We start from the raw sequence: 16985 nt of genomic DNA, 5'->3' as shown, positions 1-16985 counted from the left end.
CTCTCCTCCTCACTGAGCAGATCCCAGTGTCACTGGGGCAGAGCCTCACTGTTTGGTGCTTTACAGTGAAAAACAGCAGAATTCCATCAAAAGCACTTTCTTACTGCTCTGCTGCTTTAAAATGTGCAAATTTTGTCCTGCTTCCAATGCCTTCTTGCTTTAAAAATCCCTCTGACACCAGCCCTGGGGAGGGGCACTGTAAGCTGCCGGCTGGCGCCGGGAAAATTCCCCGTTTGATAGGACAGGGAGATTAACAGCAGCTGATTTGGGATTTAGGGAGGATTAAGACAACTCAGGTACCTGCTGATAGCTGATATTTCTCCAGCAGTGCCTCTGTGCTGGAGAAAGCTGTTTCTGTGGTGCCAGCTGTGAGTGCAGGGCGGAGCAGCACTGTGGGTTTGGGCACTGCAAGGAGTGTTTGGGGTGATGGGGGAGATGTGGCTGAGTGTTTGTGACCTTCAGTGGCCACACCAGGGCCAAGTGCTGCTGCAGAGAGGGCTGGTGCTGGCCTGGCTCTTCCCCTTGGCTTAGCTCTATTTTCTTTTCCTTTTTTTTTTTTTTTTAATAATTAGCATCTATAAAGGTCAGGCTGCAGGAATTGTCTGCATCCAGAGCTTCAAAATAAGGAATAGTAACAAAATAAATGAGGGCTGGGTGTCTGCCCCACCTGCCTGCAGCCTTCCCTTTCTCCAGTCCCTGCTCAGCCCTGGGAACACCAGCCAAGGGGAGCAGAGCCCCATCCAAATTGCCTTCAGCATCATTTTGCTTATCAGAGGCGTCATTAATTGACGTTTAATTTGAGTTTATGGCTCAGCTCCCCATCCCCACCCAGCTCCACAGAGCCACCTTTGTTCCATGTCTCTTCTGTGGCACCCACAGACCTTTCAGCCACATTTCCAAGGTTTTGTGGCATCTCTGCAGGTTCTGGGGGCACAGGGAGGGTGCTGGGGAGGCTCTCAGTGCTTGCCCAGAGTCACAGCCCTCCCAAAACCTCCAGCATTCCCACCAACAGCAAATGGAGCCTTCAGCCTCTGCCTGGCCAGGCTGCCCTGCGCCCAGAGCTGAGAGTGAATTCCCAGGAGCTCCTGTGTTGCTTTGTGCTTGATTAACCTTTATCACAGAGTCAGGAGCAAGACAGATCAGGGGCTGGGCTGTCTTTGGTGCTTCTGACGTGGGGCTCTGCTTGGCTGCTCCCTGCTCTGGCTGGTGCATAACAATTCCTTTCCTGGGTCTGCAGTTACCCTGGGAGTGTATTTACACTTCCCTGCTCTCCCTGTCTCTCGTTGAGATAATTATTGTTTTTGGTATCTAATTACTCCTTTACTTTACATAAAGCCTAGTGATTTGAAAAGTCTCATTTTGAAAGCACTAAAATCACACGGCAGAGCCTGGGATTATTCACAACAGCATGGGGGGTTAAAAAAAATGCCTTTTAATCTAATAATTTTTAATTGCATAAATTAATTTCCCCCTAACTGCTTGCAGTTAATGAATATTGAAATGCCACTTACAGAGCTGGATGTGTAAAAACACCAGTTCCCTGCATAGGGGGTTTTTAGTTCAGCCTGAACAAGGTGAGTTCTGATGTTTGCATTAGTAATTTCCTCATTAGATGGGATTTAAGGATTGAGGGGGCTGACATTGGGCAGGTGCATGTGCTGAGGTTAAACATCTCTGGTAATCCAGTCAGGATGTGCTCTGGGAGACCCTGAGCCCTGCAAAGACTTCCCTGAGATTTCCTAGACTATTCAGCCTCTGTTTGCAGTGAGTTAGGCAGAGATTTGGCATTTTCCCTAGGAGAGGAGCAAACAGCAGGGTCCTACCAGGAGCCCTGGCAGTGGATGCTCCCTTTGTCAGCAGCAGGGATGAAGGGATGTGCTGGAGCATCCCAAACTGGGGACAAACACTGTCCCCCTGAGCAGCACAGGGACCCTCAGCGTGGCCCCAAGCTCGTGCTGTGACCCAAATTCCCCTAAATCAGAAGAGTCCTGATCCTCCCCAGGGTGCAAGGAGCCAATTCCCTGAGCCAGGGCAGCACCAGGAAGGTCAGACTTGCCCAGGAGATGCCTGCAAGGCCCGTGGGGTTGTGGCTGCACCACTCTTTGGGACAAATCCCTGAGAAATTCAGGATGTCATCAGCCCAGCACCTCCCCTTGGCACTGGGAAGGAGGGTGGGTGGCAGCAGCATCCTCAGTTTCTTATGGTCCTTGATTGCATCCCAGGGATCAATGGAAAATATTTTATTGTGCCTTTTGTCTCTATTTGAAATCAAGCAGGGAAGTGATTAAATAGAAGGCCATCTTCGGAGCTGACAGGTTTATTTCTGCAGCTCAGGAAGAAAAGCCATTCTGCGCTGGCTATAAATATTAGACAGGACACACTGGGATTTATGTAAGATAAATTCCCACCCTCCCCCTTTCTCCAGTCAGGGTGGAGTGATGCCTGTACATTAATATCAGACTAAAGTGAGGACGATTTTTCACGAGATGGCTTTAGATAAACGTAAAAATTCCTGTGGCATTTGTGTCCATTAACCAGGCACCTAATTTGGGAAGCTGTAGAGAAGGAGCTTGTGCAGACAGTGACCATTTGCTGCCTGGAGCAGCACAGATCCTTCCTGCTCTCCCTTGGCACAGACCTGGAGCCTGGAACTCACCTCCTCCAGACCTCAGGGCTGGGCTGGGATGTGCCTTCTGTAAACCCAAAGACAGTTTTCAACTTTAAAGTATTGATTTCACCCATCCATTTTATCTGCATCCCAAGAGGAAGTCCATAAATTCCACACAGCAGGGCAGGAAACACCACAGATAGATGCAACTTTTCAAATTTTCCATCCACATATTTTTACCTCATTGCATTATACTGAGAAATTCTTGCTTGCCAATATGCATATTAAAATATATTTGTGCTTCCTATTCCAACAACTGGCAGCCTCTCATCAGGATTAATTTTCCGATCTTTCCGAGGGCGTTGCTGGTTTGATTTTTTTTAATTTTTATTTTTTTCCAAGCCAGCACATTTCTCTGTAGCCAAAAGGCAGCCGGCGCTGTCAGACGTTGCACATGGGCTGCTCTGCTGAGCTTCCTGGAGCTGACAGGGGGTGACAGCAGCTCTGGGAGGCTCTGGGGCTCTGCTGGGAGCTGATGGGGTCTGCAGGTGAGCCCTGCCAGGCCTGGTGGCACTGCAGCCTTGGTGCCACTCTGGGTCACCCCGGTGGCTCTGACAAGCCCAGCCTGGCTCCTCCTGCCCTGCCTTTGGCTCCTGGGCTCTGTGGAGCTGGCAGCTCCCGTTTGGAGGATTTAATTGCTGTTTTGTTGTTAATGTGATGGCTCTGGGGAGGCGTTGGGCTGCTGCTGACTTGTCAGACATCTCAAACCTCCTCCTGCTCGATCCTCGGGCTGGACTTGATCCCTGCTCTGGAGCAGCAGTGGCTCTGCAGGGTCAGTGGTGTTCAGAGCCCCCCAGGGCTGGGGCTGGACAGCCCAGGAGAGCTGCAGGGGAGGAGGGATGGGTGGATGGATGGATGGATTCAGCTCTGTGCTGAGCTCAGGAGGGGCTTTTGGGAGTAGAAGCTTAACCAACCCACACTAGAAATGTAAAGATGAGGCCTTGCAACCCAAGGGTGCTGCCTTGCCCACAGATGGGCTCGGGCTGGAGGGGCTGGAGGGGCTGGAGCTGGACTTAAAACTCAAACATTGCCCACTGAGCTTGTTTAGGGCTCTGAGAACAAGTGTCTCACTTGGTGCTGCAAAGACATATAGGAGCTACCAAACAGTCCATCAGAGGCTGATGGATATTCATGTTGTCTTCCCTGAAACCTCTGAGCAGAGGGAGAAACTGGGAAACATTGAAGTCTGTGTGTATTTGTCATGAATATTTTATTATATTTAGGCTGATGTTTATTAAAAATGCAAATCTGTTTACTTAACAAATGGAAGTTAAATGCCCAGGAAAAATTGTGGCAGTGCTTGGAGTGTTGTGTTCTCCCTGGGGAGAGAGGCCTGAGGGACTGGGAGGTGCTGGCTGAGCAGCTCCTGGGAGGAAGCAGAGCCTGGAGAGCACTGGCTGTGTGTGACAGAGGGAGTCACCAGCCCTGGGACAGTTTCCATGTGCCTTTTGGGGGGATGTGACATGTGGGTGACAGGCAGGATGGAGCCTGGTCTGTAGCTCCATCCACTGATCCCACCTACTGCTGGTGTTGTTCCATTAAATCAGGACTTGTATTGATTGCTAAGAAAATTAAATCAGGTGTTTGGCACCACTGGGGAGGGTGAGGCTGTGGACCATTGTGGTCTGACTGACCTGTTGGGAAGGGACAGAGCAGCCCTGGGAATCAGAATCGTGGAGTCACAGAGGGGTTTGGGTTGGAAGGGACCTGAAAGGTCATCCAGTGCCACCCCCTGGCACAGGCAGGGACACCTTCCACCAGCCCAGGCTGCTCCAACCCTGTCCAGCCTGGCCTTGGACACTGCCAGGGATGTGTCCTCTCTCCTCGAGCAGGAGGAAACCTCTGAGCAGTCCAGCCATGGTGAAAAGCTCTTGCTGCAGGGGAAGGAGGGCTGCCCAGGTGGGCACTGCCCAGGTAGGAGCAGGTGCTGTGTGAGGGCAGGAGTGACCCTGAGCCATCACAATCCATCCATCGCTGCTGCAGCCACTGCCCATGGCACAGCCGGGTTTGCCAGGCCCTGGCTGTGCCCTGCCATGCCATGCCATGCTGCTGTGACTAACAAAGTGTGTTTTGCTGTGCCATGCCGGGGGGATGTGCAGCTCCATCCCATGCTTCCTGCCCACCCACCATCCCTTCTTCTCTCCTCCCCTAGAGCGGACGCAGTGCGGAAAACTTCGACCGGTTTTTCACTCGCCATCCTCCTGTGCTAACACCTCCCGACCAGGAAGTCATCGGGAACATTGACCAGTCAGAGTTTGAAGGATTTTCTTTTGTTAACCCTGAGTTTTTTAAGCCTCAAGCCAAGAGCTAAATAGCTGCGTGGATCTCATTCCTCCATCTGTCATCCAGTTCCAGCTGCTGTTGTGGTGACACATTCCATTGCAGAACTTGCATCCATGGGTTTGCTTTAGCTCATTACTACAGTGACCATATTTCAAGTGTCTTCCTGTTATTTGGGGTGTCGCTGGAGGGGGCTGAGGTGCAGGAAGTGCTGCAAAATGGGCTTTTGTGACATTTTATTTGTAGAAAATGGGAACAGCTCAGTGGGTGACGGAAAATAGAGGCACAGTGACAACTGGGAGAAATCCTTTCATCATGTGCTTTAATTCCTGCTCTTTCCTTTTTCCAGTGTTTTAATATAATCATGAAAATTTAATATTTAGCCTTCTTAGCCTTAGTGGCAAGTAAATGTTTTTAATGAAACCATTCCCCAGAGTTCCTCTGCTCCCAAAAGCTCTGGAGAGCCAAGATGCTGGTTCTGACTCCTTTTTCAGCTGTCCTGCTGCCTGTCCAGCCCCAGCACAGCTCCCCTTCCCTCCACAGATGCTTTGGGCTGCCTTGTTCCTGGCGCTGGGTCCCCAGCAGTGGGATAAGTTATTCGGGAAGGCAGATCTGCTGTTGGCAAAGATTTCTCCTGATTGTGCAGTTTCTAAGTAGCATTTATTTTTTTAATCAAAGCAAACATCCAGTGGTAAATGGGAAATTTGGAAGAGCTGCTTTTGAGTGCATGGTCACCCTAGTAAACACCATCCAGATCGGTTCCATAGAGAAGCTTTTGCTTCTTTTCAAATGCCAAAGCCATTGATGGAGTTTGTTACCTGTGCTTTAAATGTGTCAAAAATTGTATTAACCCAACCAGGAGGTATTTAACTCTGACCAGTATTGCGAAGTCTGATATGGAGCGTGTAAAAAAACTTGTTTCAACTGATAGTTCTACCTTGAAAAATTGCCCAAGTTTTGTTTCTGGCATCGAAGAAAACGTTTCAGGAAGGGTGAATTTCTCTTGAAAGGACAACAATCACGCTGCTTCCTTTTATACCCTTGCAGATGTTTGTGGGCTGTCACTGTATCAATCTGCTTGACTTGTAATGTGCCAATTCATTTTTTTCTGATACTGATTATAAAATAAAAAGTGAGAAAACACGTCCCAGAAAACCTGCATGTTTGGCTGTACTGAGTTTCCGCAGCTCAGCGAGGTGATTCCCACAGCTGGGGCTGGAAGCTGCCAGTGGATCTGTGGTCTGTTCTTCTACGTTTGTCCCAAAAAGCCGAGGTGGGATGTGCTGGAAGCATCATGAAGCATCACCCAAGAATGAAGTGTTTGCCTGCAGTTTATGGCAGCAGCGCATTCTGAGAGCACTCAGTGCACCCCTCGGGCTCTCCAGCACGGACAGCGAGGGAGTTTCTCTGCAGGAAGGACCACCCGAGGTGGAGGCACAGCTGGGGCTGGCAGAGCACTGCCATTCGGGATCTCTCCAGCGCCTTGAGCAGAGCCGACTGCAGCATCGCCTCGCCTCCCGGAGCCTGCAGAGCCCCGCTGACTCATCCCTGCCCTGCTCTCCGAGGAGCTCCTGGGAACAGCGACTGGCAGTTTCAGCTAAAGAGGGATTACAGGTTCCTGTTAACCTCCCTCCTGCCTTTGGGAATCTTCTGCTGCAGGTCCGAGATTGTTCCGGGAGGTCCTGAAGGTCGGCAGAGCTGATCATGGTGTCCTCCAGCCGGGCAGCCCTGGAGCTCTGCTGCGGGGAAGGAGCTCCTTGGCGGTGGTCAGGGAGGATTCCCATCCCTGTGGGCCAGGCAGAAATGCTGCTCCGGGCCAGCAGTACCTGGAGCACAGTGCCACAGGCAGTGGGACCGTGGCTCTCTGCCATGCCGTGCCACCACTCACTGTGCCACCGCCACACCGTCCTGCTGTGCTCCTCGTCACCGCCCAGAGTCAATTCACCCGCTGCTGGAGGCACTTTCAGCCCTGAGTGTCCCCTGCCCTCCAATCTCTCCATATGAGGCTCACACAGCCGTTCCCTGCCTGCTCCCAGATTGTTCATCATCTTGACAGAGGCCAAATTGCCACCAATCCAGACAGAATTCAAGGTAAGACCCCAGCAACCCTGCCTGGGCCGTGTTTAGCTTCCAGCCGAGGCCCCAAGGCTGGAGAGCTGCTGGAGAGGGCAATGCAGGCTGGGTGGGCTGTGCTGAGCTCCCTCCAGGGCACACTGCAGCCTTTCCCAGAGCTTTCTGCTGCCCAAAAACAGCAGCAGGACATTGTTCCCATCCAGGGCCCCTGGGCTGATCGCTCCCGAGGGCTGGGGAGCATGGTGGCAACTTTCACCAGTGTCACATGTCGATGTGTCATTCCCTCTTACAGCATCCCACAGCATTCCTGCTGGCTTGGTAGGACAGTGCTGTCGTGGCCCACGTTGGTTTGGATGGATGTGGCCTTAGGAACCCTCTGGTTGGCTCAGATCTCTCCAGGAGCCCCAGGCCACCATCAGCTCCTGTCGCAGAGAGACCCTGAGCACAGCCACGTCCCAGGGACCGCCTGGCCCTTGTCCCCAGGGGGACCCTGCTGCCACCAAGGTGGGCTTGTCCTCGCGTTCCGACTGCTTCACCCTTTGCCTGCAGAGCTCAACACCTGAACTTGGCTCCTTCACCCTGTCTGCCCTTCCCTGCTCCTGCTCTGTGCCCCCAAATCCACATCTTCTTCCCTTGTGCTGGAGAGAGGAGCCCCAGAGGGACTCTGACACTCGGGGACAGGCTGGGAGCCACAGACATTGGTGCCTCTGGAGCATCGCCGTGTGCTCAAGGCCTGACAGCACAGCCCTGTCCTGCCTCTTCTCCTGACTTCTCTCTCGGCTCCTTGAGTTCCATCCAGACCTGTTTTCCTTCCCACCTCGTCTCTTCTGCATCATCCTTGGCTTTTCCTGATCTTCCTCGCCAAGGCTGAAGCCATCCTGATGGGATGTCTCCTGTGGCAAGTGGAGTCTCCAAGCATCCCTGGAGGTCCTGATCCATTGCTGGCTCATCTCCCAAGGCTCAGTCCAGCTGCAGCTGGGCTGTGGTGCTGCTGGTCTGTCCAGGCTCTGTGTCCTGGCCATGCTCCTGCTTGAGGCATGAAGGTGCCCCAGTGTCCCATTGGCCAGGAGGGGCTGCAGGGAGGACACAGCATCTCTCCTGCCAGGTCCTTCACCAGGACAGGGCCGTGGGAGGAGCATGGTGGGTGGGCTGTAGGACCTGCAGGACCTCCACAGTTGCTTTTCTCACTTCAATCTGGCAGATTAATCCAGGGCTGGGAATCCTGGTGCAGTGGAGAACAGTGAGCCCCCAGCATGGTGAGGCCACACTTCTAAGGCAAAGTCTGGGAAAAACTCAAAACAAACACAGGTTTCTGCAAGGCACTACGTTTGTGACAGGGTCCTATTGGTGTCACAGCAGGGGAAGGTCACCTCCAGCAGGGAGCTGGGACCTCTCCTATATAGGGACATGGAAGAAGGGCTGGAGAAGGTCTTTTGTCCCTGTTGGCTTTAGCAATGAGGCAAAGCAGAGCCAATTCCTGGCTGCCAATGTCCCTCCACTGCCGGTCATTGTGGATGAGGGACCTTGTGCTCAGTCCCCCTCCAGCCATGGCCCTGTCACCTCCCACAGCAGGACACCCTGAGCCAGGCACTGTCTGATCTGCAGGGTTTAGAAGAGCAGCCCACGCGTTCCAGCGCTGGCTCCGCAGTGCTGATAGCAGCTTCCCAGTGCTAATCCTGACACTAACGTCCTTTTCCCCCCTTTTTTTGGCTTGGGTGTAGCTGCAAAGTTGTTCTTAAGAAATGGCAAGGAGAAAATGTTGCATATGTGGAATTTTCCTTCTCAGAGGTTTTGAAGTGCTGTGTGTTTTCTCTATACAAGCCTGGAGCAAATCACATCCTCCATCAATGAACCAGTGTTGGTTAACACCACATCACGGCATCATTCAGAAATCAAGCTCAGAGCAGAAGGAGCTCTTGCAGCTGATGATTTTGTGCAATTTGTGACATGGCAGTGACTGTTGCTGCCGTTTTGAGGCGTGTTGCTTCCTCCAGGCTCCTTCCCCCCGTGCAGTGCCGAGCTGTGGTTGCAGTGAGGGTTCTGCATGCTGAGAACTGCTCTGTGCTCTCTCCCACAGCAAACAGGAGAGGAGGGATGCTGCCTTCCCAACACCCCTGCCTCTCACCTGTCCTTTGTGTCCTCGTTGTGTGTTTCAGGCGTGTTAAACTGCTGTTCTCTTCTTGCTGTGGTGCAGGGCTGCTTCTATTGTACAGGGCTGTGATCTCCTCCTCGGTGGCAGCTCGAGAAAGTGGCGTGGAGCGTGGAGTGCTGGGACAGCACAGCTCTCCCAGGGACAGCACTGTCACCTCCCGGGGACAGCACTGTCACCTCCCGGCACCTCGCTCCTTTCCCGGTTTAACTCTGTGCTTTCCCTTTAACAGAAGGACAAACGCGACACTTCCAACTTCGACAAGGAGTTCACCCGGCAGCCGGTGGAGCTCACGCCGACAGACAAACTCTTCATCATGAACTTGGACCAGAACGAGTTTGCTGGATTCTCCTACACTAACCCCGAGTTTGTCATTAACGTGTAGTCGCGGCGCAGCCCTGTCCTCGCTGTCCCACGCCAGGTCGCCCTGTACACACGACACTAGTCTTCCGGGATTAGCAGTGCAGACACATCCCCTCCCGCCAAACACGCCGACCGCTTCTCCTCGGAGCCTCTCCGTGTCCGTGCCACTCGCTAGCTTGGTTTCCCTAGCCGGAGGTGTCCGGGGTGCCAGTTACCGGTCAGTGATACTTCTAGGAACTATAGTTGGTGGTGACTAATAGAGTTTTTTCAACAGAAATATACCAAATTGCTACAGTCTCTGTAATTTTTGCAGTGGGACGCTGAGATCCCAGTGACCCAGCTACTCCCAAAGCGTTGCTGTGGAATGCTAAGCATGGTTGATCGCTTAAAGCGTTGTGCTGAAGCTTGCGATGAGTGTGAGCTTGTCTTAGAGGAGCCTTTTGTTCAAGACATGGATATATTTGATCAGTGTGGAAAAATCTGCTTACAGACCTACATTTTCCGACGCATTGTCCGTAGGGTCAGCCCGGCTCTCCGGAGCATTCCCCACCATCCCCCTTCCCCGCACTCCAAACCAATCCCATGCCGGTTCTTGTAAATCAGAGCAAACCTTTTTCTAAGTGAAAGGTGGGGGGGTTTTGTAACATCTGGAACAGTTTGCAGTTTTGATACGCTCTGTCAGCACTCGCATAAATCTTTCACAGACACTGTTGAGATGTAACAGCTCTGTAAAGGATATTAATATTCTACCAAAACAAAACACATTTATATTCTTGGTTTACAATTTACCAAATGAAAACACGCCCAAGAACAAAGGGCTGCACTGAGGGCTATTTATAATGGAAACTTTTCTACTTTCCACCCTCTGCTATTCTCTTCCAGTCTCCAAACCCATGGATTTCACAGGCATCTTGATTTCCCTGATTTCCACCAAATTCCTGGGGGTTTTAGTCAGTAATCCAGCACCTTCTGCATCATTTAAGAAAAAAATTCCGAATGAGAAGAGACAATTCCAGCAACTGTTTGTGAGGCAGAGCCGTGGCGTGCGGGAGGGCAGGGGTGGGAAGGGAAAGCCAGGAACAGGCAAGGACAGGCAGGAGCAGGAAGCAGGGAGCAAGGAGAGGCAGGAGGAGATGAGTGGACAGGCAGGAGCAGGAGCAGGCAGGAGAGGACAGCAGGAAGGAGGGGTGGGAACAGGCAAGAGGGTGCAGGGACAGGCAGAGGAGGGCAGGAGGGAGCAGGGGTGGGCAGGAGCAGGCAGAGGAAGCCAGGGGAAGGCAGAGCAGGCAGAGCAGGCAGGGGAAGGCAGAGAAAGTCAGAAAAAGTCAGAGGAAGGCAGAGGAAGGAAGGGAAAGCAGAGGAAGGCAGGAGCAGGCAGAAGAAGGCAGAGGAAGGCAGGAGAAGGCAGGAGAAGATAGAGGAAGGCAGAGCAGGCAGAGGAAGGAAAGGAAGGCAGAGGAAGGCAGGAGAAGGCAGAGGAAGGCAGATGAGGCAGGGGAAGGCAGAGGAAGGCAGAGGAAGGCAGAGGAAGGCAGAGGAAGGCAGGAGAAGGCAGAGGAAGGCAGAGCAGGCAGAGGAAGGCAGAGGAAGGCAGGGGAAGGCAGGGGAAGGCAGAGGAAGGCAGAGCAGGCAGAGGAAGGCAGAGGAAGGCAGGAGCAGGCAGGAGAAGGCAGAGGAAGGCAGAGCAGGCAGAGGAAGGCAGGGGAAGGCAGGGGAAGGCAGGAGCAGCAGGCTCTGCCCGTCGGTGACTGTGGCTGACTGCTGGCTTCGCAGAGGCTGAGCCCCAGGTGAGCATCCCCCAGTCCCTGTCACCCCACTCCCGTCACAGCCCAGGCTGGCTGGTTTGCAGAACCCGCAGGTGTGTTTTCTGAACCAGCACAGGTTCTGCTGCATGCAGCCATTCCTCCAGGCCCCAGGGAAACGGGTGGGATTTTATCAATCACAGGGAGCTCTGTAGAGAAAATTCGGGTTTGTAGATCTTTTATAAACACGAAGCTCTACCTTCGGAAATTATTTTCTTCTTTTAATGATTCCTTGATAACTAAAGGCTGCCAGCAGGGGCCGGACGAGTGTCCCCTCCTGTCACCCAGCCGCAGGCACTGTCCTGTGCCTGCCGGGGGTGAAGCTGAACCCTTGGCGTCGGGTCCTGCCCTGGGCTGGAGGAACCCAAACCAAACCCAGAAAAACTGCAAATTGTGCCAGATGGAAGAGGGGGTGTCCGAGGGGCTCTGCACCAGGCGAGGCCCGGGGCTCGGGGGGCTGGTGGCTGGTGAGGGCTCCCCTGGTGTGTCCCCAGCACACCCGAAGACATCGCGCCATCCTCTGCAGACCACAGCTGACGTCAGAGCATGTGCGTTACTGTGACCTTCAAACCTGTTGCTGCAGAATTAGTATTACTTCAGTGGTGAATGTTTTTAATTTCCGTATCTTCAGCTCTGAAGGCGCTCCCAGGTCTGTCCAGGATGCTGCTGGAAGGTCTCCGGGTCCAGGGGCAGCCCGGGGCTGTGGGCACATGCGGGAGCTGCTGCGGGGGGAGTCACATCTTCTGTGTTTGGGATTTCTGTGTCTGTGTTGGGGTGACACTTGTGCATGGAGCAGGTGTTGCTGGGCGCTGAGCAGGCTGGATGGCCTCAGAGGGTCCTGCAGGGCAGCTGGGCTGTGGCACCAGGCAGCTTTGGGATTGAGATCCACACTCCAGGGCGAGCTTGGCAAGTGCTGGGTGCTCTTCACGGGACTCACACCTTGAGTGTTCCTGACATGGTCCGTTCTGCTGCTTGCCAAACTCTTACTCCAAGGCTTATTTCCGGATTTCTGTTTCTCCTGTGCAGGAATGTACAATGGGATGTGCCTGGCCCTGCGCAGATGCTCAGATCTGTGTGGACTCCTCCAAGAAAGGGCAGAGTGACAGGGCTTGAGTCACTGTTTACTGTAATTTGGTGATTTAATCTTCACTGTTGGGTGGGGAAAGCAGAGCTTTGGGAGGATGCTGAGAGTCTCAGGAGAGCCCTGATCCCCAGCTGCTCCACAGGCGTGGAGAAAGCCCAGGAAATCCATACCTGGAGCTGCTGGGGGTCGAGTCTGGTGTCCCACCTGGATTCAGTGGGACTGGAAGTGGGGACCCAGAGCCCTGGGCTGCCCCAGGGGAGGGCAGAAGAGGGGCAGGGGGGAGGACATGCCATCCCCCAGCACTCAGGATGGCACAGGATGGCGCATCCTGACTTTGGCCCAGGTTAGATTGCATCCAAGTGCTACAGGTAAGTGTTCAGGCTCTCAGCTGGCGTCCCCTGGGACAGGATGGGTCAGACAGTTCCCCCTGGGGCTGAGTTGAGCCCTTGGCTGCTGGTCTGGCAGCTCCAGAGCCTGCCCTGCTCCCAGTGCCACTCCACTTGCTCGTGGCTGGGAGCTGCTGCTGTGCCTGTCTGCCCTGGCTGGGCTCTGAGCACCTTCTCGTGATGAGACCATCACCAAAGGAGCCATGGATCGATTTAATCCATTTAATAAATAAATGTGAGCTTGTGCAGCGCCAGCCCGTGCAGACAGATGGGAGATGAGTGAGCGCAGGGCAGTCGATGAGCTCTGATGGTTGTGAGTCGCAGAGCTCTGACCCCAGGGAGGAGCCAAGGCGATTCTAGCACAGGACACGAGGATCCTGCTGTTCCCAAAGGCTGGAACTGCACCTGCAGGGTGCAACCTGCTCCCGCCGCCGAGTGCTGTGGCTTCTCTGCCGTGGCAGGAGCAGGTGGGGCTGCGTGACCACACGCCTCTGGCTCCATGCATGGAAGTGTCACCTGAGCTGTTTATTTCTGATGACATTCAAAGTGGCAATTAAAACAAGGAGGAAAAAAAAAAAGAAAAAAAAAAAAGAAAATGTTTATTGTTGAACAGTTTGTGTTTGTGAATTTGATTTCACCTGCAAGTATTTGATGACTTTTCTACATCCTAGACTACCTGCTGTGTGTTGTCAAACGGTTCTCATGAAGACCTCCTTTTAGATGGGCATATACTCTTGATTCAATTTGCTGCATGTATGAAAAAATAAAATATTTAATTTTAAAGAAACCCTGAGAGCTTGGCTTCCTTTGCCCACGAGGATGAGCCAGTGGCTGGGGATGTGGGAGGTGCTGGGAGCTTGGGGTCACCCTGCAGGGCTCTCCAGGTCCTGGCACTGCAGGAAATGCTGACAAGTTTCAGGGGTTTGGTGAAAAAGCTGCAAAGCTGTGCAGCTGGAGATTATCAGAGAGTGGAGCTCCCAGAGAGGAGACTTCACTTCAAGGTACACCTGGATGGTGGGCAGGGGAGGGAGTGTGCACGTTCCTCGTGTCTTTAGCTAATTGTTCCATAATGAGCTAGTTAAAGCTGCTGCTGGGCTCTTCCCAGTGCCCCACGAGCACTGGTTCCAGTCTGCAGAGCTGCTGCAGGGCTGTGGGCAGTGCTGGTGGCACTGGTCAGTGTCTGGCAGTGAGGGGTTTGGGGTCAGGACACCCCAGGGTCCCTCAGTGCCTGCAGGAGCTCCAGGGGCTGTGAGGCTCTCCTGGCCAAGTGCACCATGGCTCTCTGCTCAGTCCCAGGCGAGCTGCAAGCACATCCCTGCCTTTCTCCATCCAGAACTCTGCATTTTCAGGAAGTGCCCCTGTGGAACTCGGTGAGTGTGCTGGGCAGGACTTCTCCTCCTGGCTTTGGGGACATTAGCTAAGCTTTCTACAAAATGTCTTCATCTCTCCCAGCCAGTGTGGTTGATGGTCACCATGAACACCTCAATCCACCCGGGGTGGGAAAGCTGCCTGGCTCAACCAGCCCTGGCACTGCTGGCACTGCTGGCATCTCCTCCAGGCTGGGCAGCCCTGGTGTCCCCACTCCCCCCGCCCCTGCTGCCCCCCTCAGCCCCCAGCCATGCCAGGAAGGTTCCCCCAGCCCAGGACAGGGTTTTGGGGTGCCTGGTGGAGCCCCTCCCCAGCTCCACTGATGTGCTCATTCCCAGCATGTCGGAAGCACTGCGAGCTTCGCCTCTCCTGGCTTGTGTAAGTGAAACATTTGGTTTTGTGACACTTTCCTTAATTATGGGAGCTAATGACAAAACCATTGTGACAAATGACTCAGCTTTTGATAGTGAAGTTAATTAATTCTGAAGTTAGAGCCTCCATTGGAGTATCTGGAAAAACCCGATTAGGAAGTGTGCTTACCCAGCGCGACAGGCAGCAGGAAAGGAACTGTCCCTGCACAGCCAGGTACAGCCCTCCCCACGGCTCTGAAGGATGATCTGCCCACAGCAAGGGGATTAAAGGCCACACATCCCAGAGCTTCCCTCCTGGCCCGTCCCTCCATCCATCAAAGCATCCAGGGGAGCACAGCCTCATTAATGTTGGACTGAGTGACCAGCAGCAGCTCTGCATTGGGCGCTGACCTTCAAGAGCGTCTCCCTGAAGCCATCTTTCATCTCTTTCATTTGCATTACAATCCTGTTTGCCTCATTATTCCTTATCCACTTCTTCTTCAAAGGATTTAAATCAAATCAATTAAATTGTGGCAGGCTGGAGCAGCAGTGAACCTTTCCTTGTGGCTCAGCGTGGTCTGGCTGGACCTGACTGCAGAATGGGTTTAATCTTCTGCTGTTTGTTCTTTTATTGCTTCTGGGCTCCCACTGCCCACAGATCCCTTTGTCAATCCCACCCATCCCATGCAGACATGCTCCATGGACAGGCTGGGTGACCTTGGGGAAGGGATTCTCTTGGCTTCCCTCACCCAGCCTGGGATCAGGGAGATGGGGAGCTGCTGACCTTGGGGCAGCAGTGGGAGCCCTGGGACACTGCCATAATGCTGCCTGTGCTGTGCCATCCTTTGCCATCTTCTCAGCTTCTTTTCCTGCCCAGGGAATCAAAGAATCATGGGACCATTCAGCTTGGAGTAGCTCTCCAAGGCCATCACGTCCAACTGTTCCTCCAGCACTGCCAAGGCCACCACTAACCCATGTCCCTAAGTGCCACATCTACACAGCTTTTAAATCCCCCCAGGTGTGGGGACTCTACCACCTGACAACCCTTTCAGTGAAGAAATTTTCCCTGATACCAATTTAAACCTCCCCTGGTGCAAACTGAGGCTGTTTCTCCTTGTCCTGCTGGTCCCTGGCAGGAGAGACTGACCCCCAGCCAGCTATACCCTCCCGTCAGGGAGAGAATGTCAGCACAGACGGGGAAAAACGCTGGAGGAACGTCACAAGTGTGGGCAAAATAACCCGGATTTGGGCACGCAGCTGCTGCCAGGGTGGTCGCCTGGCCCCCGGAAGCTGCGTGCTGCTGGCCCACTCACGGCCACCCCTGCTCCCTCGGCATCTCTCAGAATAAAGAGCCTTAATCAGAACGGATTCCTGTTCCTCCCCTGCTATTTTTATTGCTACTCAACTGTCGGAAATCCAGCAGGGAGAGCAGAGCTGGTAGGGAATTGCACCAGCTTGCACCAAGGCAGGCAGCTCGTGCCACGGGCTCTGTGGCTGCTGGCACGGGTGGCATTGCTGTCACCCCCTGGCAGCACGGCGCACAGGGACACACCAGCCCCACCGCTGGAGTCCTGCTGGAGCCAGTGGATCGCAGCCAGCACTTCCAAAGGGTGTGCAGATATAAATAATCCCCTCGTAGGAGTGGGGAAGGATGAACACATGTGCTGAAGGCTCTGGAGTCCTTATCCCCTCACAGCCCCCGGGAGCAGGAAGATGAAGTGAAGACTAGGCAGGGCTGGAGCATCTCCTTGCATCGCTAATGACCCAAACCAGCCTTGTATCAGCCTCTGTTCCTTCAAGGAAAAACCTAATCCAGCTAGGGATTATTTCTGACTACTTACTTCCTGTCACTTTGCCAATTTAAATGCAGCAGAGCTTTCATCACTGGATTTGGGAGGACAAAGCCTAACAGATCTCGGGTTAGGACATTTTTGCCTGCAAGGATCGCTTTTTTCTAGCAAGAGTTGTACAATCTCTGCAGCGTGGGCTGGATTTTGTTATTTGTTTCTACTTTGCTCAGTGCAGTAGGGTCTTGGTCCAGGAGCAGGAAGATGACGATGGACAAGGCAGGGAGCAGGAAGAGGTGATGGAGATGGAGCTGGAGGAGCCCAGGCTGCCCTGGTCAGGGTGCCAGGCTGTGTCCCTGCAGTTTTGAGTTGCAGAGCAGGATACCAAGGTCAACAAATTCTCCTCGGTCCCAAATCCTAGCAAAGCCCTGGGGAGGCCAGAGCTTAAAGCTCACTCCTGGAGCTGACACTGCATGCACAGAGCAGAGAGAGGGGTGCAGGGCTTGGCCAGGCTGTCCTCACCTCCAACCCTCCAGGGGCCAACACGATCCGACATGGACTTTGCTTCTGTTTGAGCTCGCTTTGTTCACAGCCTAGGAAACGGTACATGTGCACTCTGCTCACACCTACACACGCTGTGTTAAAATAACACAATTAAGGCTGCAAAATCCCCCA

The 16985-nt window shown here is 53.5% G+C and overlaps 1 protein-coding gene across 10 annotated transcripts in view; it reads left to right on the top strand.

Annotated features, from left to right (window-relative positions):
- Nucleotides 1–13592, top strand: part of PRKCB (protein kinase C beta) — a 92077-nt gene extending 78485 nt beyond the window's left edge. Inside the window, exons 17-21 of one of the 10 annotated variants that reach the window (XM_085074269.1) lie at nt 9403–10847; nt 10938–10966; nt 11035–11113; nt 11154–11182; nt 11213–13592. In XM_085074269.1, the coding sequence (XP_084930395.1) occupies nt 9403–9555 (153 nt within the window). In that variant the 3' untranslated portion in view covers nt 9556–10847; nt 10938–10966; nt 11035–11113; nt 11154–11182; nt 11213–13592. Of the gene's footprint in view, nt 1–4820; nt 6104–9402; nt 10908–10937; nt 10996–11034 lie in introns of those variants that run through there. The other 9 variants (XM_085074268.1, XM_085074266.1, XM_085074265.1 and 6 more) reach the window with 9 other exon arrangements.
- Nucleotides 13593–16985: the final 3393 nt, after the last annotated feature.

Source organism: Lichenostomus cassidix, chromosome 14 (assembly GCF_008360975.1).
Source record: "Lichenostomus cassidix isolate B80296 chromosome 14, HeHo_3.0, whole genome shotgun sequence".
Lineage (NCBI taxonomy): Eukaryota > Metazoa > Chordata > Aves > Passeriformes > Meliphagidae > Lichenostomus > Lichenostomus cassidix.
Note: the sequence above shows the minus strand (reverse complement) of the source record. Positions and strands in the feature narration are given on the sequence as shown.